The sequence below is a fragment of the Podarcis pityusensis genome (genome assembly GCF_964106645.2).
Source record: "Podarcis pityusensis genome assembly, chromosome: 11".
Lineage (NCBI taxonomy): Eukaryota > Metazoa > Chordata > Lepidosauria > Squamata > Lacertidae > Podarcis > Podarcis pityusensis.
In genome coordinates this window covers 30,177,374-30,202,965 of record NC_138036.1, presented here as the reverse complement: position 1 = coordinate 30,202,965, position 25,592 = coordinate 30,177,374, and the positions used below count along the sequence as shown (strand labels likewise).

The window sequence follows — 25,592 nt, the reverse complement described above, 5'->3', positions numbered from 1 at the left end:
TGCTACCCAGAAGATAGTCATTGGAGTGTGGAGTATGGTGACATTGTTTTGACATGTGGAAAGGAGGATGGATTAAAGCTTTCTCCTTGCACTTCAAGGAAGCAATTACTTTAAAATCGATTACATTCTGTGAATATATGGTTGGCTAACTTCTGAAACGTTTAAATGGCTTTTTGCTGGACACAGCTGAATTCTCCACAGTTCAGTCTCCTCCACACCTCCAATCCATGTTGATAAATAACAATTTCCATGCTTTTGAAATGTAACATTTTAAGGAAAATGTGTAGAGTATGATTATCAAGGTGGGATTTTTACTTACAGAATGCAAATACAGGTCATATTTTCTTCTGTGAAGTAGGAGAGGAGCACGTTTCCTTTGGCACAACCACATTTTGCAAGTGGAAGGGTTTTCTTAGCTGATTCTAAAAACTACAATATTTAAAGAAGGATTATATGAATCAGTGTTCCGCAAATGGTTTAAGAGAAGCTATTTATATTAGTAGGTCTATCCTCTTGACCACTACTTGTGATGTCGCCATTCAATACATTGAATATCTTGGAGCTGGATCACAAGGATTTTAATCAGAAGTTCCCTGCTCCCTTATAAATGTGCACAGGGTTTCAACATTAGGTTTGAGCCACAACATTGGAAGTTGTTTTAAAGTCTTTACCGCTAGAAAAGTTTAGTGTAATCTGTTTTGCTTGTACTGGTTATTTACTGATAGTTCTCTTATTTCCCTCTGCCACTCATTAGAATGTGAACATTTTTATAGCTTTATGGTGTAGCTAAATGTCTTCAGTCTGAAATGATTGCCTTGTTTCTGTGCTTTGAAGGTATTTCGGAGATCTTTCAGAGCTGACTGGTAATTGTTCCAAAGAGGAATGACTTAGCAACTCTGCCTAAGGGGGATAGTAGTTCCATAATCTGAACCTAATAAATGGTTTGTTATAAGGCAAATCCAGCAATCATTTTGAGTGTGGTCAGTGTTAAGATTGGTGTTAGTTTTGTAGAGCAAAATTATTGATCTTTCTACACTAGTATAACTTGGTACTCACATGTTTACTTTAGGTGAACAAGTGTGGTCCCCAGGTGTTCCCAATGCTGCCATAAATGGCTGCTTGCAGCTAGAGTTGTAGAAGCCTTACTGCCCTGTAAATACTCAGTTGAAAAGCTGCATATGTAGCTATACCACTGCCTTTCTAGATTCCCTCAACCCCTGTAGTAATGGCCAGCAGTGGCCATCTATCTGCCTAGTGTTAAACAGTGTTGCTTGGAATGTTGATTTCATCACTTAATATTTCTGTAGCTTTAGAAAAACGATGGATTTGAGAGCAGAGGAATTTCTTTACTTATCAAATTAATTCTGTTCACAGACCGAAATATCAAGCCATCTTTCTGTTTAATATTCTAAAGAGGAAGGCTGCTCCTGTTTCTGATATAATTTATTTGCTAACACTTGTATGCTTACATCAGAATACTAAATGGTTAACTTTATTCTTTTTCCAACAAATCCAAGGTATCCTGATTACAACCATTGCCTCAAAAGGAGAATTGCAGAATTGGCCTGATCTCTTACCAAAGCTTTGTAGCCTACTGGATTCTGAAGACTACAATACCTGTGAGGTATGACTTATTTTCCATCTAGTACTACATTTGCATTTGGTAGAAGATAACCAAATTTAAAATTGCATTTAAACTGCATTGTAATCTAGCCATAATTACTACTGAACAGTGTAGGAATCTATTTTTACCTTTAATCTTCCAAAAAGCGATTTAAATGATCCTGCTCACCCAAGCACATTAGTGTTGATCTGTTACCCGTAAGAAAATAGCATAATTCTCAGTGAAAGTTGATTGAAATATTGGGGTAATTGTTGTATAACAGACACTTAATAAGGTCCAATTTTTTTGCTGCCTGCTACTCAAGTGTGCAAATGTTCTTTCGCATGTCAATGTAATCCTACAAAAAAAGAATTCCTGTTTAGTATTGGAGACTTCTGAGAGAACATGCTAAGCAAGACTTGTTCATGCAGATTTTTGCATTTATTCAATCTTGCTTATTAACCTATGTTGTTCTAGGTCTAGGAGATCTGGGAAGACTTTAGGCAGGATGCTTGGGTGCCAAAACTTCCTCTGCTTTTTGATGCCTAGATGCTGGGTGCTTTCCACTTCGGAGGCTAACGTGGGGAAACCTTCCCACTTCATCCCTGGAGTCAATCTATCTTTTGCTTCCACAGCAAATGGTTACAGGATCCCAGCCAGGTGTAACTGATTGGTTCCAGCTTGCATTTTTAATCTAGAAATTGCTACCAGGTGTTATTTTTTAAATAGGAGTGTACTGAGATAAGGGAGTAAGGATTTCTAAAATAATAAGGTGTCCATATAGAATTTTCAAACAATCACCAAAACGTGTGTTTATTTGGCAGGGTGCATTTGGAGCTCTTCAGAAGATTTGTGAAGATTCTGCTGAAATCTTAGATAGCGATGCATTAGATCGCCCTCTCAATATCATGATCCCTAAGTTTTTACAGTTCTTCAAACATAGCAGTCCAAAGATAAGGTAAGAGATGACCATGCATGTTTGTATACACACACACACACACACACATTTTTCAAATACTTCAGTTAGCAAGATTTTATGGGAAGGTATTTTAAACATGGCTAACTTGAATGCCATTTCAGGCCAAAAACAAATTGTTTATCTAGTCTGACTGATACTCTTCCAGTTTCTGAGACCTTGAACAGATGCTTTGCCTTTGCTGAAGTTCCTCAGCATAGTTTCATGAAAGCATGAGCTTCACTGGAGCTTAGCACCATTGTAAACAGCTATTTACCTGGCCTCTAGGAAGGGAAACTATTGTAAACCAGAAGCGTCAGTTCTTTTTGCCCAAGGCAGTTGCTGTGACGCAAGTGATTACCAAGTACAAGTGGGAAGCCAGTCAATAAACTTTTGTCATTAAGGCAGCGTAGGTGTATTTTTACTGAATACTAACAGAAACACTTCCAGTTGTCTCCTGGATGTAAACTCTTTCTCTCCCCCGCCCCACATCTTAGTGTTCCCAAACTACTCAATTAACCACACTTGAATCTTAATGTGTGTATGGCATTTGGAAAGAGCCTTGACTTTGGAGCGGCAGTCCAAAAATAAATGTCTTGACTTGCATGCAGACCTCTTTGGATCCCAGCTGCAGTGTTCATGTTTTGTAACTTGTAAATCCTTGGGCTCACTTAAAATTTGGGCATGTTTTGGAGATTACACTTGGTTATAACTGGTGTAGAATGTTTTTACTGTTCCTGAGTCTTTTCTGGTTGCTAATAGCTGCTATACACACATGCTATAGCCATTGTACTATTAAAAAAACTGGTTGTTTCTTTCACACATCAGTTTCAAATCTGTTTTGAGTCTTAGAAGTGGTGAATGTACTTTTTGATTTGATTTTTAAAAGAAAAAAATTACATTTTGTAGGTCCCATGCAGTTGCATGTGTCAATCAGTTTATCATCAGTAGGACTCAGGCCCTTATGTTGCACATTGATGGATTTATTGAGGTAGGTGACACAAAGTTTCTTATCTTTTCTGAGTTTGATCCTTTAAAATTGTTGATAAAATTTTAATTAAACTATGGAAATTGAACACAAACATGCAGGTCTCCCGCACCATGAAAGCAGGGTAAGAATGAAATGTGCGAAGTCGTAAAGTTTATTAGTGTGTGAAACCATTGCAGGGCTTAGAACTTTGAACAATAGCTGCTTTCAAGTTCTGTATTATATATACAGCAGGGGTAGGGGACCATTTTGGCCTGGCAGGCCACACTGTCGGGTAGCTGCGTGCAACCTGATATGTTTCCCACATTCCCTTCCCTTGGGAAAGGCCAGTTGGGCTTACCTGGTGAGGAGGAGGGCTGATGGCTACAATTTTCGGGTAGCCACAAACTGTAGATTCTTCCTTGTGAAGAGCTACAGTAGTAATTCAATGGAAACTTAAAAATGGTCCCTGCAGGTATCAAAGCTGGTAGAATTCCCACTATAATAATTGTTTCATAAGTGTTTTCCCCCCGCCCAGCCAAAAGACTTTTAGAAGCAGAAAATGGATGCAATCCATTGGTGTCTGTGCATAAGTGGAATTGACTTCTGTGTGCATAACAGAACTTTCCTTCTGTCTCCTCTCCCTGCTTGCCCCCTCCCCTAAATCCTAAATCAGTGCTGGAGGGTTGAGGGAGGCATGGGAGGTGTTATGCAAGCAGAAGTGTGTTCATGCAACATTGGATTTCACCTAATAGCTTTTGGCTTGAGAAAACACAACAGTCCCCCAGTCCCCAATATGTCTATTTCAGTTGACAGATGCTTTTTCCCAATGAAGTTAATCTTTTTATCTTTATAACACAGTAAAAAAAAACTGCTGGAGCTCTGAAGTAAATCTGATAGAAGGCAAAATAATAATTCTAAAAAAGTAATATTTAGGTCCACTTCTTTCCTTCCAAATAAGGGGATTACTAAAAATGAATCAACATATTTTAAATCTCATAGGTGCTGTAAACCATTTAGTTTGCTCCTATTCACAATACCTTTCCCCCTTCAACAGAATCTGTTTGCGTTGGCGGGCGATGAGGAGCCTGAAGTACGTAAAAATGTGTGCCGGGCTCTAGTGATGCTACTGGAAGTTCGAATGGACCGCTTACTTCCTCACATGATTAGTATTGTTGAGGTAACTTTTTTGAATTTTGATTAAACACAAATGAATACACAATAGCAGTTTTTTTGTGTGTAGAAGGAGAGGGAGAAGTAAATGGGTAAGATTCTCATATGTTCAGGCATACATGTGTGTGTCAAATGTAAAAGGAAAGCCATACTACTTAAATTTGCTGAGTGATTTTTCTGCATATGTGGGGTTATTTTTTTATTTAATTTGTATACCACCCTACACCCAGAAGTATCAGGGCGGTTCACAGAAAAAAATCAAAATATAAAACCACAAAATACATAAAATAAAAACAAACCAATAACCCCACATTTTAAAAGGCATAGGATGTCAATCAAATCAACCAAAGGCCTGGTTAAAAAGGAACGCTTTTGCCTGGTGCCTAAAGGTGTATAATGAAACCGCCAGGCAAACATCCCTGGGGAGAGCATTCCACAGATGGGGAGCCACTGCAGAGAAGGCTCGTTCTCATGTTGCCACCCTCCAGAGCTCTTGAGGAGGCACACGAAGGAGGGCCTCAGAAGATGATATCTGGGTCAGGATAGGTTCATATGGAAAGAGGCGGTCCTTGATGTATTGCAGTACTGAGCCATTTAAGGCTTTATAGGTCAAGCCAGCAGTTTGAATTGGGCCTGGAAACTAATTGGTAGCTGCGCAGTCGGACCAGGATCAGTGTAATATGCTCAAACGGTCTTGCTCTGGTGAGCAACGTGGCCGCTGAATTCTGCACTAGCGGACATTTCTGAACTGTCTTCAGAGGCAGCCCTTTGTATAGTGCATTGCAGTAATCTAGCCTTAAGGGGTTTTGCACTAGATTAAATATGTATTGGCTGCCCATTGCAAATCAAAAACACTGTTGAGGATTGTTCTAAATGTTCTGTTTTATATTTGTGAGCTGTTTCACCATTTGCCATAATTCTGTGTGAAGTGTGGATACCTAAACACATTTTGTGAATTTCCTGATTCAGAATGGCTCAATTGTGATCTGCAAGGTTTTACAAAACTCCTTTGCCTGCCCCAGCATCATCTCTGACTGTTGGACATTGGACATCAGCTGGAGTTGATGAAAGCTGGAATCTAGCAACATCTAGAGGGCCATGAGTTAGCCACCCTTAATCTTCCATCCATATCCTTAGCAGGGCATTAGAGCAAGTGCTGGTTCTCACATGCAAATGTCTGCATATTTTCTCAGTGTGATTTTTGCAGTGTATAGGACATAGCTGTAAACCTTTCCCTTTTATTGCGAGGAATCCTATTCGGAATAAGGGAATTCCCCTTAAAAAAAGGGAAAAGTTGACAGCTATGGTATAGGATCACATGGAGAAATCTCATTATGAACTGCTCTGTATATTGATACAGTTTGCAGTGATTAGCAAACATTCCTAAAATCATGGGAATACCTTTTTTGGACACTGGGAGTGGCATGGAGAAAATTATTTAGTTATTCATAAGATTTTAATTCCCCTTAAGGGTTTCCTTATGTCTTTCTCATACATGTGACCAGTCCCAAGTAAAGAATGCACTTTCTCAGACTTGGAAATGTCAGTACTAGGTAGCTGCCAAGCAGAACAGTTTGTAAAACAATCCTGTGGTACTACATATTTTCAAATTAACACTAATCTACATCTTCAGTGTTTACTGGTTTAAATGATAATGCAGGAAACATGCAAATCTAGGAGAAGTGGAATAATCTAGGAACACACTCTCTGTCATTCTCACACTCACACTACCAACATGCTGTTAGCTGTTTGTGAAATCTGAGCTTGAGCACAAAAATATTATCATAAAGGGCCAGTCAGTGCAATGGGAAAGAAATGAATTAACTGCGATGTTCATGCTTAGCTGGTACTTTCAGTTTTTTAAAAAAACTTTTGTAAGCAACCCCATTGTTGTGGATTGCTATGTTAAACTCTTCTTAATTAGATCACATTTACAAAGAAACTGACACCTGTGCCATTTTATTTCCTTGGCATTGTGTGTAGTATATGCTACAAAGGACTCAGGACCAAGATGAAAATGTGGCTTTGGAGGCTTGTGAGTTTTGGCTGACTTTGGCTGAACAGCCAATTTGTAAAGATGTTCTATGTCGGCATCTTACCAAGTAAGTTGATCCTACGCCCACCGTCCATAATTTTATAGATTCAGAATTTATTTGCATCATGCTTTCGATACCTTTTTTAAAAAATGGATTTTGGGAACAGAGGCAAGAATCCACGTATAAAATGTATACATTCTTTTGCATTGATGGTAGCATAGTTGAGAGTGATTATTGGTATACCTTGGTGCTGTTTCAGTATGTGCAAGGAAGATAACTGGCACACCTTTTTAATACTGGGGATGTATGCAAGGCTGCTGAAATCTTATGCTTTCAAGTGGGGTTAAAGGGGGGTGTCCCTGTAATTGCAAGTGCTGGAGGCTCAGAAACCACAGATACCTCAATGAATGCTTCCTGGACACCTCCATATTTTATTGGAGGCAAAGAAAATTGTATAGCTGCAAACCAGCTGATATTCAAGAAATGTCCTTTCTCTTTAGGTTGATACCTGTGTTAGTAAATGGCATGAAATACTCAGAGATAGATATAATTCTCCTGAAGGTAAGCATGGTTTCCCCCCTCATTTGTTGAAGATATGCCACTGTCCCTTACATTAGATACTCTTACAATGTTTGCCTTTAACATGTGCAATATACGCAGCAACATACGCAACATTTAATAACTCTGTCATTTGTGGACTCTGACCGCTTTGTTGCAACACTGCTGGTTTTTGCAGCCTTCCCACTTGTTGGTTCACAGGCTATGAAGGGAAGACTCAGTGCACCGAATTAAACAATGGGATTGGGTGCAGGGTGGCTATGAAGCTAAAATATAAGGCAAGCTGTATTTTCCAGAGTAAGATCAGTTTTTGGAAATATGCCACTTTGCTCTTATATGTTGTAAACTCAGAAGTCCACCTTCATCTTGCGAATAGATTTAAATCACACTTTTACTCTACCCCAGTGCCCAGAGGTTTAGGGCATGTAACATAATGTTGAAGTCTCAGCTCTGCACTGAAAAAAACAAATACACTGACGTTACTCCAGCATGATAGGCTCTTTGCCATTTTGGTTTCTGATTACAGGGAGATGTTGAAGAAGATGAAGCTATCCCAGATAGTGAGCAAGACATAAGGCCCCGCTTTCACCGTTCAAGGACGGTAGCACAGCAGCATGAGGAAGATGGCATTGAAGAGGAGGAGGAGGAAGAGGATGAGCTGGATGATGATGATACTATTTCTGACTGGAATTTAAGTAAGGCCATATAAAATACTGTGCAGTCAAAATATTTATGTGGTGAATTCATAGAATTGTAGATTCGAAATGGACTCTGCGAGTCATCGAGTCCAACTCCCTGCAGCGCAGGAGTCTTTTGCTCAATGTGAGACTCAAACCCACAACCCTGTGATTAAGAGTCTACCAACTGTCCTTATTTTATTGTTCACCAATTGTTCACCTATTCAGCAATTGTTCTGAAGTTATAATGCCAACTTTGTAAAAATTCCCTTAACTTGGTTTTTTAAAAGTCCTCTGGATTATGTTCTGTACTTGCAATTTATCAGTCACTGAGCACAAGTAGAATATTTCTTCTGGGTTTTTGCAACTGTTGCAGCTTTTTGATAAAAGGGGTGAAAAACATTTATGAAGTACAAACCCTATTGAAATTAATGGGGGTTTGAGGGCCTTTTTAGGAAATCATGCTCACAGTTGAGCAAATAAAACTTTTCAAGCTTTTCAAAAAGTTGTTACCTAATACATGTCTTGAGTGTTACTCAGATGTGATTCAATAAAAGCATTCAAAACATGTTGCACATCTTGTGAATTGCCTTCATGAATGCTGTAATGAAAACTAATTGAGCAGTTAAGCCTTCTGATGATATGCATGGAATGATTTTGTTTTGATTATTCTATAAAGCTTTCGCGGCCTACAATTAATACGAATGTAGCATTGAGTTGAAATTTTATGACTAAAATGTGTCTCGGGTGTATTAAATGTGTGTTTGTGTATCTGTTTTAGGGAAGTGTTCAGCTGCTGCTCTTGATGTCCTTGCCAATGTATTCCGCGATGAATTGCTGCCACACATTTTGCCCCTTCTAAAAGAACTGCTTTTTCATCCAGAGTGGGTTGTGAAAGAATCAGGCATCCTAGTACTAGGAGCAATTGCTGAAGGTTAGTCAGTACTTTCAAGGACAGGCTTAGCATCCTGTATTCCATGCCAGCCCCTAGCTATGCTTTTTCTCTTCCTCCTCCTCTCCCCCCTCAAGCAGGCTGTCTGCTTGTTGTGATCTCTGTCTCTTCCTGCCCCAAACGCCCCCTATTGTTAGTTGCCTCTGCCCTGTTGTTTTTTTTCCTTGTTGTTTTGTCCACCATCCCCATTGGGCAACAGCCACCACTTGTGTTTGCTAAAATACGTTGCCTCCTGGAAGTTTGTTAATATTATGGATTGTTTTTTCATGCTGGCTTCACTCCTTTGTGTGTGTATGGAGGGCGGATTCTGCTAGGCACATCTAATTTGTAACCTATTTTTACAGGTTGCATGCAGGGTATGATTCCATATCTTCCCGAGCTAATCCCTCACCTTATTCAGTGCCTCTCTGATAAAAAGGCTCTTGTGCGCTCCATTACTTGCTGGACTCTTAGCCGCTATGCACACTGGGTAGTCAGTCAACCCCCAGACACGTACTTGAAGCCATTAATGACTGAGTTGCTAAAGCGCATCCTGGATAGCAACAAGAGAGTACAAGAAGCTGCCTGCAGGTAGGTCAGAGTCATAAAAGTATTGCCAGTGGTCCTCAAAGAACAGGGTGAAGATGTGAAACCCTTTTTCATTGTGTTGAAATATTCTGTTTGATCTTGAACAGCTTTTCATTAGTCTAGACAAACATCTTATTTTTGAAGTTGTCTTAGGAGTTTCTCTTCTGTTCTAAATGCCCTTGTTCATTGTAGCTGCTTTTATTTTATTGTTTTGTGGGAATGATAACATTTGTCACTGATTCTCACTTTGCACAGAACATGAATGCTGTGTATTGTCAAGTCAGCAAGTTCTGTTCTAGGTATTATTTTAAGAATTTAATCCAGAAGCACATTCAAGTAACCCATCACACCCACTAGCACTTTTGGATTTCCGTATCTTTGGAGCCTAGCTTTTACTTGGAAACTTGGGGACTTTGGAAAACCCTTCAGGTTTATGGCTTTGTTTTATTTATTAAAATAATTTACTACCCTCTCTTCATTGTTCACACAATCCCAAAGCAAGAAAGAATTTTGAAATACAGTAGAACAGTATTTCACTGAAATACAATTTAATGTGAAACCAGACAAAATATGACTACCTTTGCCAAGTACGTTAATCAGATACTTGAGTGAAGAGCAAAATCTTTACTTCAGTTTAAAGTAGGGTTTCTCCATCTTCAGAGGTGTTATGACCTGTGAAAATAAATGCAAAGCCAACTTCCAGTGCAACTTACCAGAATGGTTCTCTCCCCCCCCCCCCGTGTGACCTTTTTAAAAAAGCAGTGAAAGTTTGTCTCAAAGAGAGGAGTGCATTCTCTAATTCTGCATACTAATTTTTTGTTTTGCTTCTTAGTGCCTTTGCTACTCTAGAAGAGGAGGCTTGTACAGAACTTGTTCCTTATCTCGCTTATATACTTGATACTCTGGTCTTCGCATTTAGTAAATACCAGCATAAGAATCTGCTCATTCTTTACGATGCCATAGGAACTTTAGCAGATTCTGTAGGCCATCATCTAAACAAACCAGTAAGTATTGTTATCCTTTAATTCAGATTAAACTGATAATTTTGTTCACCTCTTAATTAGTCCTACATTCTAGAGGCTTATTTCCTTACTTTGGTGTGTTGCAAGCGGGAATATTTCAACACACACCATTGTTTAAGTACCAAGCAATTTGCCCCATCATCCTTTAACAAAATTTCAACATATCCTTCACTGGCCTGAATATTGCTTCCTTTCTGTTTGTTATGAAATCTGTGGTGCTATCTTCATCAAATTGGAGAACTGTGCTAAAACTAACAAAATGAATTTCAGTAGGAACAAATGTAAGGTTCTACACTTTGGTGGGAAGAACCGGCTTCACTAATATAAGATGGGGGACACCTGGATTGCCAGGTGAAAATTCTATTATAGGCTGCACCAAGTTTAGTGTCCAGAACATGGGAAGCAATAGTAATATTCTATTTTGCCTTGCCAGACGATACCTGGAGTACTGTGTCCAGTTCTGGGCACAACAAATTATGGAAGATATTGACAAGCTGGAACTTGTGCACTTTCTCATTTCAACATTCCTGTCATGTAGGTTAGACTGAGAGCTAGTGATTACCCAGTGATATTTCCTATGGCGTGAGATTTGAATCTGGGAGTCTCCAGACCAAGTATAACACTCCTTTTTGGGAGTTTGAAAAACGGTGTCACATGTTTGAAGTGGAAACAATGTTGGATTTAATGGAATTTACAATGGCTTACTTAAATGTGTCATTTTATTTCATTGTCTTTAGGAATATATTCAGATGCTTATGCCTCCATTAATCCAGAAATGGAACATGTTGAAGGATGAAGATAAAGATCTTTTCCCTCTATTAGAGGTAATTGATTGATTATTTAATTTCTTTAATGCTTAATATATTAAAAATATCTCTAAGAAGCGTACAAAAAAAGAAGCAACAACAGACAACTTAAATGAAATATTACAAAAATACACAGTTACATATAAAAATGTTTCACACACACACACTCATTTTCCTTCTGACGCGCTCAGCCTCTGGGTTCCTGCCGAGGGTCCAAGCAAACTCTCAGCTCACCCACAAAAGTCTCACAATGGGAAGAGTTCCTGGAAATAGCAGACATCACTCTAGTCTCTCACTCTAGACTTGTTTTTTAGGGGCAGGCCCAAGGTGGGTGCTACTCCCTCAAGCTCCCCCACAGCTGTGTTCTATTCAGCTGCACTCTCCGCACCCAGTTCCAGATAAAGTAGGTTTGTTGAGTTTTGCAGGGAGTCTAGAAGAGGAGGAAAGGGCCCCGCTCCACTCACAGCTCTTTCTTCACCCTCTGTTCTCTCCTCCTCCAGCTGCTCACTAATAGTTTTGCAGTTTTCCTTGATATACACACGCGAGAGAAGCTTCTCCTGGGAGATTAATTCTATGCCCATTTACAATTCTACACCCCCTTACTTAGGAAATAAACCCCATTCCGACTTGGTGGGATTATTGACTATATGTGTATCATTGAGCTCATTAGGATATATTTTGAGGGAAGGACACATAGGGTTGAGCGGTAGGAATTAATGATGTTGGTAATTGCATGGGTCTTGGCATGGCCAAAGCTAGAACTCTGGCCACACTGTTATGAAGTTCCTTAATTCTGCAGTTCATGTACTTCAAAAAGTTGACCTTTCTAAAAGAAGTTGTTTGTAGCAAACATGCATGCCCGCAATTGAAAGCTCATATCAGTTGAATATCCTTGATACTCACTACTTTTTCTTCCGTATTTCAGTGCCTATCTTCGGTTGCCACTGCCTTGCAATCTGGCTTCCTTCCATACTGTGAACCTGTGTACCAGCGCTGTGTAAATCTGGTACAGAAGACTCTTGCACAAGCCATGGTACTTTTCTGTTGTTGGCCTTTAGAGGATGGGGGAAATTATCTTCAGTTGCCTTTTAAGTGAAGCTTGTTTTCTGGAGAGATTTGTAATATTATTTCACCAACTTAAAATAATGTTAATAGCAAAAATGGTTCATTGTATGTCGCTTAATTAAGCCTTTTAAGCAGTGCCCAACTGTGTGTTTTTATTATAGTTGCACAATGCTCAGCCAGACCAGTACGAAGCTCCAGATAAAGACTTCATGATTGTGGCTCTTGATTTACTTAGTGGTTTAGCTGAAGGACTCGGTGGCAACATTGAACAGCTAGTGGCTCGGAGCAATATCCTGACACTCATGTACCAGTGCATGCAGGTGAGGCAAATAATCCCCTTTTCCTGCCTCGCTTTTGAAATAGAATGCTTAAAAACACAAACTTACTTCTGTTTCTCTCTTTTAGGATAAAATGCCCGAGGTACGACAGAGTTCTTTTGCCTTGCTGGGCGATCTGACAAAGGCATGTTTTCAACATGTGAAGCCATGCATTGGTATGTGACTTACCAAGGCAAATTTTTCAAATTTGGAGTCTTGTCCATGCATGGCATCATTGTGACTAGAAATGCTCCTTCTATGTGTAAAGGGAAATTTTGAAAGTTTTGTTTTTTTCCTAACAGGTTTATGGTACGAAAGAGAATATATTATTGCCATCTAAGTTTGATGTAGAACTTTTCCTCCAGAACCTTGTTTCTGGCTAGGCAGTGCTTAGTAAACACATGCTTACTTTATAGCAGGAGATCCTGTTCAAAATGTTGGGAATGTCTAAAGCTGCTTTTTTTGTTTCATTGAACACTTGTGATTATATCTGCATCCCACGCAAATTGGTAGCTGAGGTCCCTTGCTTGCAGTGGAATTGAATTTAACCTTATTGGGCTGTACCAGGAGTTTCTTATGCCTAGGAAGAGTTTCTGGCTAAGAAAAAGTGATTGTCCTTCACATGGGTTTTCTGCTGAAGTTACATGAAACTGAACATTTGTGTGAAGTTCCAGTTGTGGGAGAGTTTTAACAGTGTGGCTTGTGTTCTTTTCAGCTGACTTCATGCCAATTTTAGGAACCAACCTTAACCCAGAGTTCATTTCTGTCTGTAACAATGCCACGTGGGCAATTGGAGAAATTTCTATTCAGATGGGTAAGGTTTGCTTCTTTAAAGTTATAGTTTGGATTTTGCATGGTATAGATTAAATTTTTTACCAGTTGTAAATTCTTGTGTTCAATTGCACTTATGTACCTGTTATGAAAGCATACGTTCAGGTTTTTAATGAACTGTTTTATGTGTTTTTTCTTTCTTTCTAGGTATAGAGATGCAGCCTTATATTCCTATGGTCTTGCACCAGCTTGTAGAAATCATTAACAGACCCAACACACCAAAGACTTTGTTAGAAAACACAGGTACCCTACAACTGAACTCTTTGCAGTGAATGAACTTATGCAGATGTCTGTTTGTAAACCAGACTATTCAGAGAGTCGTAGGTAAACTGCATCAGTTTTAAAGCAAAAGCAACTCAGTTTGGATGGTGTTGCAAACCTCAGCCTTGCAATTAAGTGCAATTAAACGGATTTAATTTTCAATTAGCAGATGCTATTAAGGACTTAAACGTAGCATAGAATTTGACATCCTTTTTTGTACAAATTGTATGTGTGTTCTGTGCACATAGCTAATTTACAGAAGCCTTCTAACTATAGCTGGCAAGAGGATGCAAGCAAACTGCTATTTAAAAAAAAGAGTAGCTGACTATCATATATTATATATATCTTGCTAACTTGTTACATAGTTTATTAAATATAGCATGCTCTTAAATGGAGACCTTAGAAATTGCAGATTGGTTGAAGATTAAAAGACCCTTTAAAATTGAGTTTTAGGCTTGTTCTGTGCTAGTAGAAAGCATGTTCTGTGTGTGTTTCTTTTTTTCTTTTTTAAAAGAGCTTTTCATTTTCTGAAAAATGCTAATTGTCATCTCTGACTATCTCTGTCTGCACTGTAATCTGATACCAGTGATACTAAGCCTGTAAATGCAGATTTATAGTTACAGACTGAAGTGAAAATGAATGGTTACCAGAATTTCAGTCTAGACATTGATAACTTGGCCATTGCCTTCACGGCTGTGGGTGGGAGTCAGATTATATTCTGTGCATGTTTGTTAAATATCTAGCAATGAGTGCAAAGACTGTAACTGTATATTTTATGTTAACCTGGAAGATAAGCTACATGGTAATTTGGCACATTATGTATTGCACTATTCACAGTACGTTTGCAAACACATGATGTGTGTTGTGGAACAACTCTTTTAGATCAAAGAAGTCTCCTGGCAATAACTGGGAGTGACACCTATGCATTTTCTTTACGGTCATTGGTACATTACCTGTAGTGCTTGCTTTTTACACAGTGCAGAAGTTAAGAGACATTTGATCCCTCACCATAACTTCTAAATATTAGTTGTAAATACCCAAAAGGCTGATACTACAGATAAATGTTGAATGTGTTGTACTTTAGGTTTGTTGTGGGATATTCTGGTCTATACTGTAGGATGTTGTCATACTTGAAATCTCAATGCAGATCTACCATCGATCTACCAAAACTAGCACCTTTTAACATTATAGTGCTTTTCCTAATTGACATCTTATGTTGAATGGCTGCTTAAGAAATGAACTCTGTAAGAGTACTTGCCAAAAATAATAGGCTTTGTGGTCTAAATTCCACTCTGTATTCTCAACCAGTGCAGCATTCCCATCAGTCTCTAAATAATGGGAATATAATTCTAATGGGAATTGAATGAGTGTTGCGGCAAAATCATACAGAAAACCTTGTAGCCCATAGCATTGGAAGTGATCTCAAAGGTCATGTAGGTCAGTCCCTTGCTGACACAGGAAATCCACTACTATAACATCCCTAGTTAATGGTAGGATAGGAATTGTTAATATTAGAGGCTGATTCATGAATGGCACAATAAATAATTGGAAAACAAAGCCAAATATTTTCTTTTAGCCGTATTAATTATAATTCCATTTTATAGTGTTGGTATATCCTACACCAAATCTCATAGTGAAAAGAGCATCATCTGCTTTATTGCATGTGTTCATGAGATTGTTCACAAATGCCTGTTCTGGAGTGTTGCACAATGTCTTTTAAGCATAGGCTTCTCTGCTTCATATGAATCTGCTGGATTTTAGTATTCATGTAGTTTGCTTCAAATAATCCTTAAACATACCCACACTCTCCCTTTTCTGAAGAATTACTCTGCGAGTTGAGAGAACACCATTAAAGCCACACGCGGTCAGCGTCCAAGCAGCCTCTTCACATGAATGGCCAGGTGCCTGACAGATCAGTTCACACTGAACAGATCCCTTCATATTTATGCAGGATCTTTGACTCCAGAGATTAATTCTGGCAATTGTTGAATCGTTAGATAATAAAATCAAAAGCTGCCTTATCTTGTAATGAAAAGCTGATACAACCCCCTGATTCCTGCTGAATTTAGCTTTTATCTTTAAAAGAATTCTTTGAGCGTTATGAATAGAATTCCATTTTTTCCCTGGAAAATCGTAAATTTTAAAAGTTTATGTTACTTTGATTTTAAAATTAAGATCTGCCGTTTAAAATTTAATTACAAATAGTATTCTTTCAAGGAAGCCAAGTAGCTGTGGGTGTTTAACCCTGAGAAATGGGCTAGCAACTCAGTGTAATAAATAACAGTGACTTGTTACTAAAGGTGACTCAAAATACCTTTTGATTAAATAGCGTTGTCACAGTTTGAACCGTATTATTTAGACTGAGCATTTGGATTTTAATTTGTGCTTTTGGTGTCCTCTCATTCGCTTAATTCCTTTCCCCCTCCTCCAAATAGTATGCCACATTTGCTACCCCTTATTTTTAGGGGTGGTAATGAACAGCACTGGTGAAATCTTATGTTATTATCATACACAGGTTCTGTTGGTTTCTGTTTCTGAGTTATTTGTTGTTTTTTCTTTATTTTTCTCCTTCCCCCCTCATTTGCTCATGTCTTGGTTGGCGTTTGGTGGTGTATAACCGTGATTGCGTTACCTTAGCAATAACAATTGGTCGTCTTGGTTACGTTTGTCCTCAAGAGGTGGCCCCCATGCTACAGCAGTTTATAAGACCCTGGTGTGTATTATTCAATCTTTTTTTTATTCATTTTTTCTTCACTTTCTTCTTTCTTTCTTTCTTCCTTTCTTTCTTTCCTCTCTCTATCTCACTTCTAGATATACTTTTCAGTTGGTTACAAAAATCACTATTCTTAATCATTGCCAACCATGTGACTAATCTTGTCCTATCAGGTTTGTGAGTTTTTTTAGCAGTACCGTCATGTATATATTTCATGTTGTGGCTAACAACTAATTAATGCATGGGATAAGATTGTCACATGCTTGATGTGTTAAAGCTTGATTATTAAAAAGCATTTTTAAAAATCCACCAGTATGATTATGTGCATGCAAATAGCATAAAACGTTAAAACATCGCATTACATTACTTCAAACTCATTTGCGATTTGACTTGCTGTCTGAAATATATGTTTATAAACTTGTACCAAAATAGATTGCTTGCTGCTGTAAACAAGTGAGAGATGTTCTGTTCCTGGTATTTGATAGACTTCATACTGTAGCAGTATATGCTGCTTTTAGCAATGAAAGCTAATAATGATACAATGCAGAAAATAGATAGAGGTATTTAATGGAATATAGGTCACTTGTGCACTACAAGAAAGAATTTGAAATTGGCTGATCTGGCATCTATAAAATTCTACGGTTTCAAATCAGGTTGAAAGTGTACAAAGTTAGGGGTACAAAGTAAGAAACCTAACATGTGCTGCATAGTCCTTAAGCTTCATTGGGACACTTATTCCATCAAATACAATACCAGCTAAAGTTGGACACAGAGATTAATCTAACCCTTTGTTCTTTGTTTTAATAGGTGCACCTCTCTCAGAAACATAAGGGATAATGAAGAAAAAGATTCAGCATTCCGTGGAATTTGTACCATGATCACTGTCAATCCAAGTGGAGTAGTCCAAGTAAGTCTTGTGTTGGTCTTGATTGGCTTAGATGAACACATCGCCCCATTGGCTGCAGATAAGAATTGAGGTGGTGGTGTGTTTTTTAAGGAAAAAATTAAGACACGTACTGCCCAAAGTACCATAGCAACAATGCTGGGAGACATTAAAAAGTGAGGATCAGAGATTAATAGGACCCTTTAAGCCAGATGTGTGGTCTAAAATTTGATCTTCTGTCCCATGTTACATCATCTTATTTAGATACCAGATTTAAACTGTGCATATGGGATAAAACCAATGGTGTTCACATGTAAGCTGAAGGGGCTTCACCTTGTGCAGTGGGACTTCACCTTCCTTTCCTCCCCACTGCAGTAACTTGCACATACCCAAAATCTGTTCTAAGGACTGAGAGACTATCCAGAACAAATTTTGAAGGAGGCAAAGTGGTGGTCCTATCACATGAGCAGAACTGCACTCATACAGTGTTGGATCAAACCAATAATGAGTCTCCAAAATGCCTCAGGAAGCTACCCCCTCTTAATTCTGTTACTCATGGGGGCCACTTTTGAGATTGCTCTATTTTGGAAAAATAAGAAACTGCCCAAAGTACATTCATAGTAAGATCTCCACTCAGTTGAAGATTATGTCATATCCTAGATAAGCAGATAGTTTTCTTGTGGGGAAAATGGTACTCTATTCTTGGCTCTGCATAAATGTTTTGTAAAAATTAAATGCTGGAATTCTGCTCTGTCTTTATTTTATTGAGGTATTGTTTGGCCGACATATATTCTAATCCCTTTTTTGAATAACAGTTCTTAGATTATTGCCAGACTAGAATACCTGTAAGCAAGAACTAGATAGTGCGACTGTCAGCCCCTTTATTTCTGTCACTTTGTTGCCATAGACATACATACATGTTTGTCCCAGTTGGCTTCAAATAACATCAAGTGTTGGTCTGTTTCACTGTGGATTGTTAATGGCTTGGTCTGAGTATATACTATTTCAAATACCAGAATTGAAAATGGACACTTGAAAATGTTAATGTGATTTAGTGATATGATGATGTGCTGTTTTCTCTTTAGAATGATGAGAAAGCTGGGGTTGTAGTATTTAAAATCTTATGTTTTGCATTCTTCAGACCAGCTTCTAATAGGAATAAATTTGATGCAGAAGGTAGAACTTGAGGAAACCTTTTGAGGGGGGGTGTCAAAATATCCCCCCACCCCCATGACAGCTGCTTTTTAAGAAGTGGTGGAAACAGTGGAAGTTCAAATTGTGAAACTCCTGCTTCCTCCTCCAGTGGGGTCAAACTAGATGCTAAGTTCAGTTCTAAAAACATTTATTGCTTACCTATTCTTTTACCATCAATGGGACTTGCTTCCAGATCAAGTGCCACAAAGAGGAACCCTGCACATTTCTCACAGTTGATCATTTTAACCTTCTTAACTAACTCCGCTCTGACCCAAGCTCCTGCATGTGTTTCACAATTTACACAAAGTTCTTGCAGTTACTGTCTGGAGCCCAGCCACCCATTTGAATGCTTATACAGATCACAGATTTGTTATTGAAATCATTGCTACTGTTCCCTATAAAAAGGATACAGAAAAAGGAATTTGACATAGGTGCAAAAGGCTTCAGAATTTTTATTGTATATAATAAAATGTTTGATGGAGAAACTATAAAATGTAGATCTAGGCCTCATCTGCACTATACTTTTAAAGCAGTATCATACCACTTTAAAGTCATGACTTCCCCCAAATAATCATCAGAACTGTAGTTTGTTATGGGTGCTGAGAGTTGTAAGGAGGCTCCTCGTCCCCTCACAGAGTTAAAGTTCTCTGGGAATTGTAGCTCTCAGCACTCTTCACAAACCACAGTTCCCAGTATTCTGTGGGAGGGAAGCCATGGCGATTTAAATGGTATAATAGCACTTTAAATGTATGGTGCTGATAAGTCCCTAGAATTTAATTACACTGATATTTCTGTGCAGAATCTGTCCATTTGTAAGTACTCATCTCTAATTTGCACATTTTGAAAACATTTGCAGGACTTTATATTTTTTTGTGATGCTGTTGCATCATGGATTAGCCCAAAAGATGATCTTCGAGACATGTTCTGTAAGGTAATGAGTTATTTCACATTTTTTGCTTCATGGGGCTGTATTATTAGAACATGTGAAGTTAGAGTGTACTTAAAGTGGCACAAAATGAATGTAGCTTATTCTGGTGTTCTGAAAAATTGCTCTACAGTATTTCTATCTGAGCATTCATAGTTACTGTTGAATTCATTATGATTTCCAACAGCCTGATAGCTCCTTCCAGAAACTAAGAATTGTTAATGCACACAGTTCCATCACTACCCCCCTTCATCTTTTCTAAGTAAAACAGCTGGAGAATGGAATGTGTGTGCAAGAAGAGATGAATATATGCCTAGAATCTAGGGCTTTTTGATGGAAGGAAGATAGTAAATCAGATAAATTTGTGGCACAAATAGAACTCATTTTTAAAAAAACAAGTTTTGGATCTAGTATGTGACTTTTTGCAAACACTGTAACCATTATCAATGTGCATCTAGTTTTTCTGTTGTCAGATGGTCACTCTTCTAAGGCTTTTAATTCAGTTGCTCTTTGAAGAAAACATTTAACTTTCTGCTCCCCTTTAGATCCTTCATGGATTTAAAAATCAAGTTGGAGATGAAAATTGGAGGCGTTTCTCTGACCAGTTTCCTGTTCCCTTAAAAGAACGCCTTGCAGCTTACTATGGAGTTTAACCTAAAGTATTCAAGCTGCAGTACCATAATGAGGGGTAAGCTGGGTTGACTTTCAAAGCTCCTCCCTTTTTCCAGTGCATGAACTGTTCTGTATTGTGTATGTTGACTGGTGGATAAGCTGAAGTTTTAACCTCCCTCATATAACCACGTCTCTTCGCCTATTTAGCAACAGCTAATGGAGGAGACTCATTTAGTAGATTTTGTTTGCTCATTTATTCCAGGGCTGGGAACCTTTTTGGCCCCACTTATCAGGATCAGGAAGGCGTTGCTCATCTGCCTTCCAAACACCCAAGTGTTGCTGTCAGTTTCTGAGAGGGAGAGGTGGGGAGCTCAGCATAGTGTGGGCACAACAGTGCAGCTAATCGGACAACCCTACTGCCTCAATGAGTCACCTGCACCTTGCCCCTCTCTATAATTGGCAGCGATGGCTGGTGAAGGCAAGTGAGCATCACTGTACCGCCCCACCAATCACTACTACTTGCAGGCCAAATTGGACCCATCACCTAGCATTGCAAATGATTTGGTGCTTTGAAGTCCCAAAGTCAGCACTTCAAAGTGCAGCCAAATGGAGCAGGTGCAGGTCCCTTCAGCACCTATAGCAAACAAGATTGGCCACCCCAATTTATCAGCTGATGCACAGGTGTACAATCTTCTTTTATACAAAGTTTCAGAAGCTCCCAAGAACCAGCCGGATGGTGAGCACTTTGGAAGGTGTGCAAGGGGATTTGCAGACACTGCAGATCACCATGTCTGCAAAGCCCCTTTTGGCTGAGCCCCCACCCTTGCCTGCTCCACATTGATGTCAGGTGCAGGGTAGGTGAGCACGGCTTGACCAAAATAGCCTCATGGGTCAGATGGGGAAGACTGATAGGCCAAATCTGGCCTGTGGGTTGGAGGTTCCTCAGGTTAATTCCTTCTCATGGAAACACGCCAAAGGCCATAAACTGCTGCAGTAGCATTCTCTTTATTCAGCTAAGCTAAGCCTATAGCTAGCTTCTCTTCTGCAAGCTTTTTTTGTTGACTTCACATATTTTAAAATTACCTTATGGAACCTTCCATACCCTTGCATGGGTACAAAGCAGCCTGCATATATAAAGTGCAAGAGTTGCAGAGGTGAAACTGCCGACCATTAATGGTCATTACTTGTCCTCTTCCGTGGTCTCTTCTGAAGGGTTACTGGTTCTTCCTGCAAAATCCCACCTCATGGAAGAGAAGCCACAGCCCTCATTTACTCCTTGGAGAACTTGGGGTGAAGATCAAGGCTTTTGCAGGAAAGACACGGACTGTTGCCAAGTGAGGAAGGGTTGTTTGCCGCAAGCAAGGAAATAAATTTATGGCATCTTGACATACAATCATTGACAGCAGGGTGACGGTTTGTCCATATCACATGGAATTTGCCCCCTGTCTGTTGGCAGGGGCTGAAATAGAGGGAAATATATCTGATACCTTAATTCTAGTAGTTCTGCATATAGCTTTATAACTATCCTGCTAGAAGTTTTGTCAGTTGCTTGTCTGGGATAAATATCACAATTGTATGAGCTTTCAGTAAAACATCATAGGTGATGTTTTAAACCCAGAATGATTTAAAGTATGTAGAAGAATCTACTTCAGGAGCATAGAACCATAGAGTTGGAAGGTACCCCCCTGAGGGTCATCTAGTCCTCCTCCAATACAGGAATCTCACTACAGCATCCATGGTGGACGGCCGCCCAGCCTCGGCATGGTTTCTCTGCTGAGATTTCTTTCGCTTCGGAAGTTAATTCAGCTGGCTTTGGAGTAGAAAGAGGAGAGTACCACCTGCGAAAACTGCTTGTCATTTGCTAATAAAAAGAAAGTTGAAGGCAAGGAAATGGAACATCCCTCTAAATATATTAGTACTGTTGTGACTTTCTCTTGGAGGTTCACATTGGGGAAGGGCCATAGCTTAGTGCAGGCTTCCTCAACCTCGGCCCTCCAGATGTTTTTGGCCTACAACTCCCATGATCCCTAGCTAGCAGGACCAGTGGTCAGGGATGATGGGAATTGTAGTCTCAAAACATCTGGAGGGCCGAGGTTGAGGAAGCCTGGCTTAGTGTATGCAGAAGGTCCCAAGTTCAGTCCTTGGCATCTCCAGATGTTTGGGAATGGCCCTGGGCTGAAAAGCTTGTGAATTGCTGTCAGTTGGTGTAGGCAGTACTGAGTTGGATGGACCCCGAAGGTTTGTCTGTGCATAAGGCAGCTTCTTATGTTTTTAACTTAATCACTTTGCATTTTTGACTATGTATTCCGATCGTTGTGTATTTAGTGATAACATTATTTTAAAACACTTGCTTTCCGAACACTAAATCTGTGACTTGCTTGCTTCTTTCAGGTCCTTCAGTCTGGAAGACTGGGAGGGAGCCTCGACACCCAGGGAAAAAAATGTTACCCTTTACTGGGGGGAAGGGTAAACCAGTAGGGAATACAGTACAATCCCAAGCCTACTGGGAGGGGCGGGAGGGAGGTGTTGCCGTCACTGTATTAAGCCGATGTTGGGAAATGTTTTAACATCTGGAGCTTTTGTGGGTGGAAGTCTGTCTCCTGTTACAACTCTGCACTGGATGTGAAGAAGCTCAATATATATATATAAATATATATTTACAACAGCACATTCTGCAATATTATGGGGAACTGTACCAAAATGAAAACTATAAAATTGAACCATAGAGATATGTAAAGAGGAAATACACTGTGTGGACACGATAAAGGAAACCGAAGGGTAGCGACTGCAGAGAGCAAAAGGTGTGTCGTAATAAGGGGTTTCTGCATTGTTTCATCTTGATGGGATTCCTAGGTGTTGCATGTTAATGAAGAACTAAACAAATGAAGTTAGTACAGTTAAAATAAAGCTTGCTGCCTGTATTAGGAGCAGGCACTTGCAACGTACAAATTTAAATAACCCCATAATAAAGTAATAAAGGTTAACTTGAACAAAATGAAGCAACCTGCAAGATGCCAAATGAGTCACTCCTTTTCATTTTTTTGGGTGGGGGGAGGGGCATTAGAGAAGAAAGGTGAACCTTTTTAAAAAACATTGAAACTTCAAAGGTAGTGGATATGATTTGATGGTTGTACTTCATTAGATTTAATTTCTAGAGTAAGGCATAATTCTTAATGTGCCGTTTAAGGTTCAGGCATGCATTTTGGATCATAGTGATCAAGCGTATTTTTAGTGGGAAAGTAGCATGCTTGCATCAAAGGGTGAGAGTGGTATACATTTATGTTGCGCCAGTTTTGTGTTGCAGTTTACCAATTCAGTATAGCCCTGCGTTTAAAATTCCTTTATGATTCTGTGGATTTTATTTTTTCTTAGGAATATAGGTATAAAATACTGTAGTGACAATTAGGCCTCAAAATATCTTTTTAGGATCTGTTAGGATTAAGATTGATATTGTATTGTGTAACCTGCACAATGTGGAAAGCTGATATAGCTGTGCAAAGTATTGCCTCTGTGCTGTCAGTGTGATGTGCTTTCTGCATGGTTATACTAGTGATTTTTATCAAACCTAAAAATGACTTAACATGGTAAGACCTGTTTAAAGGCTACGTAAATGTTAGTTGGCACGTAAAGACAATGGTAGAAAACTGATAACATGATTGCTACATTTCAGTGTTTATTCCCACCCAACGTATTACCTTTCTATAATTTTCTCCTCCGCAAAGTATGATCTTAAGAGATGCATAATTTGGTGGATGTAAAGCAGGGTATCTACACTGTATTGGCGCATGTTGGTGGCCCTTTGTATCCTAGAGAGGACACAATGGTGCAAGTGAAAAGCTACAGAGTGAAAGTTGGTTTGGATCCTCTTCATTTCATTTGTTTTTAGCTTTTCTGTTTCCCCACCCCCTCTACTCACTTGTATTCCTGTGAATAAATCCTTGTTAAGTTAACCCTTTACTTTTCTTTCCATGTGTATTTTCTTATGTACTGTGAATGTGAAAACCTAACTGGTACACTTGATCTTGTGTTACTATTAAAAAAAAAAATGGAAGTTGTGATTAATTTAGATTGCATAACGAATATCCCATGATGATAAAGGAAAATGGAGAGACAATAACTCTGCTGGTCAGAGGCAAAAGCCACATGTTTCCATTTTCCCTTAAGTGCTGCAAAATTAATCTGTGCAAAAAAGAAAAAGAAAAAAAAGCCATAACAGCCGCCTTACATTTTTGCTTCTCATCTTTGCATTGCAAAAACAACTACTGGAAAACTGTTTTTGCAGGGTCTGACTTTGCATGATTTGGTTCTTATAAAGGTGGTTGAATGATTTAGCCATTGCACTGACGTTCAATCTTGTGTGAGTGAATTAAAGAAATCTGGCTTCAAATTTTTGTTTGATGCACGGTAGCATGCATAAATCTTACACATTCCTCTTTTTTTTCTTTACAAATTTGAGTGGATTAAACGTGCTTGAAAATGACCTTTTTAATACATGTCCTATAGGAAAGCCTATGAAGAATGGAATTAATGCTACTAGGTCTTGAAATCTACTGGAATAAAACTGCATGTGGTGATCTACTTTAAAATTAACTTGCTGTGTCAGTAGCTACAACTTTTCTTTTGGCTGAAAACTGTAGTTGTAGCTTTTCCAATCATCAATTCCGAAGAAAGGAAATCTGAAAATTTATTTAGGGTGAAACTTGCCTTAGACAAGGGTTTGCATTAATCTTTCTGAAGACAGAGCATTAGCCCAAAATTTCTATATGGAATTCTCTAAAACAAACTTATTTGTTTTACCCTTGTGAAGTTGAACTGTTAAGTAGCCACTTACATAAATATATATACATATATATATATATATAATTTTATTACATGGGTTAATGTAGAAGGAAGTGACTGTTCTACTGTGACTTAGTTGATCAGGCAGAAAAGTAACAAACAAGAAAGCAATATTGTGGTTAAAATGATAATTATTGTTATTAAGTTCATAGCAAACCAAAACATATTCATTCTGAGTAAAGTATAGCATATTTGCAGAAACCACTTGGGTTAGAATTTGAGATGAGGAGAGCTCTGATACAACACTAACAATTGTAATTCAACTATATTGCATCATGGGATATATAAAGCATCTTTTCATGTAGTCTTGACAGTTATTTGAATGTTGACTGAATGTTGATACTGGTAGACTTGTGAGTTTGTCTTTGTTACATTCCAGTGTTCTCTGCCTCTTGGCATGCTACAAGCACGGCTTACTAAATCTGCTCCTTACACAGTGAATAAAGTGCTTAGTGTGCGAAACTACAGAAATAGCCGCTGCTAAGTGATGTAGATTTTCTACTTGAATATTTTTGTTGTAGGAACCTCAGGAGGTCAGTGTTTACTGTTTTTATATATGCCTTTGTTTTCATGTCTAAGGCCCCCTTGCTTTGAAGGATTCTAACAGTGAATAAAGCTGCTGATCAACCTAAGTTG

At 38.8% G+C, this 25,592-nt stretch overlaps 1 protein-coding gene across 2 annotated transcripts in view; it reads left to right on the top strand.

The window, feature by feature from the left end:
• TNPO1 (transportin 1) overlaps window positions 1-24,074 on the top strand; it is a 31,605-nt gene extending 7,531 nt beyond the window's left edge. Inside the window, exons 5-25 of one of the 2 annotated variants that reach the window (XM_080973743.1) lie at window positions 1,518-1,624; window positions 2,428-2,561; window positions 3,468-3,549; window positions 4,583-4,705; window positions 6,682-6,800; window positions 7,235-7,295; window positions 7,819-7,987; window positions 8,751-8,903; window positions 9,266-9,491; window positions 10,321-10,492; window positions 11,248-11,334; window positions 12,242-12,349; window positions 12,543-12,701; window positions 12,787-12,874; window positions 13,414-13,512; window positions 13,677-13,772; window positions 16,428-16,503; window positions 17,311-17,410; window positions 19,437-19,511; window positions 20,051-20,193; window positions 22,509-24,074. In XM_080973743.1, coding sequence (XP_080829869.1) covers window positions 1,518-1,624; window positions 2,428-2,561; window positions 3,468-3,549; window positions 4,583-4,705; window positions 6,682-6,800; window positions 7,235-7,295; window positions 7,819-7,987; window positions 8,751-8,903; window positions 9,266-9,491; window positions 10,321-10,492; window positions 11,248-11,334; window positions 12,242-12,349; window positions 12,543-12,701; window positions 12,787-12,874; window positions 13,414-13,512; window positions 13,677-13,772; window positions 16,428-16,503; window positions 17,311-17,410; window positions 19,437-19,511; window positions 20,051-20,158 — 2,342 coding nt within the window. In that variant the 3' untranslated portion in view covers window positions 20,159-20,193; window positions 22,509-24,074. Of the gene's footprint in view, window positions 1-1,517; window positions 1,625-2,427; window positions 2,562-3,467; window positions 3,550-4,582; window positions 4,706-6,681; window positions 6,801-7,234; window positions 7,296-7,818; window positions 7,988-8,750; window positions 8,904-9,265; window positions 9,492-10,320; window positions 10,493-11,247; window positions 11,335-12,241; window positions 12,350-12,542; window positions 12,702-12,786; window positions 12,875-13,413; window positions 13,513-13,676; window positions 13,773-16,427; window positions 16,504-17,310; window positions 17,411-19,436; window positions 19,512-20,050; window positions 20,194-22,508 lie in introns of those variants that run through there. The other variant, XR_013977749.1, reaches the window with a different exon arrangement.
• Window positions 24,075-25,592: the final 1,518 nt, after the last annotated feature.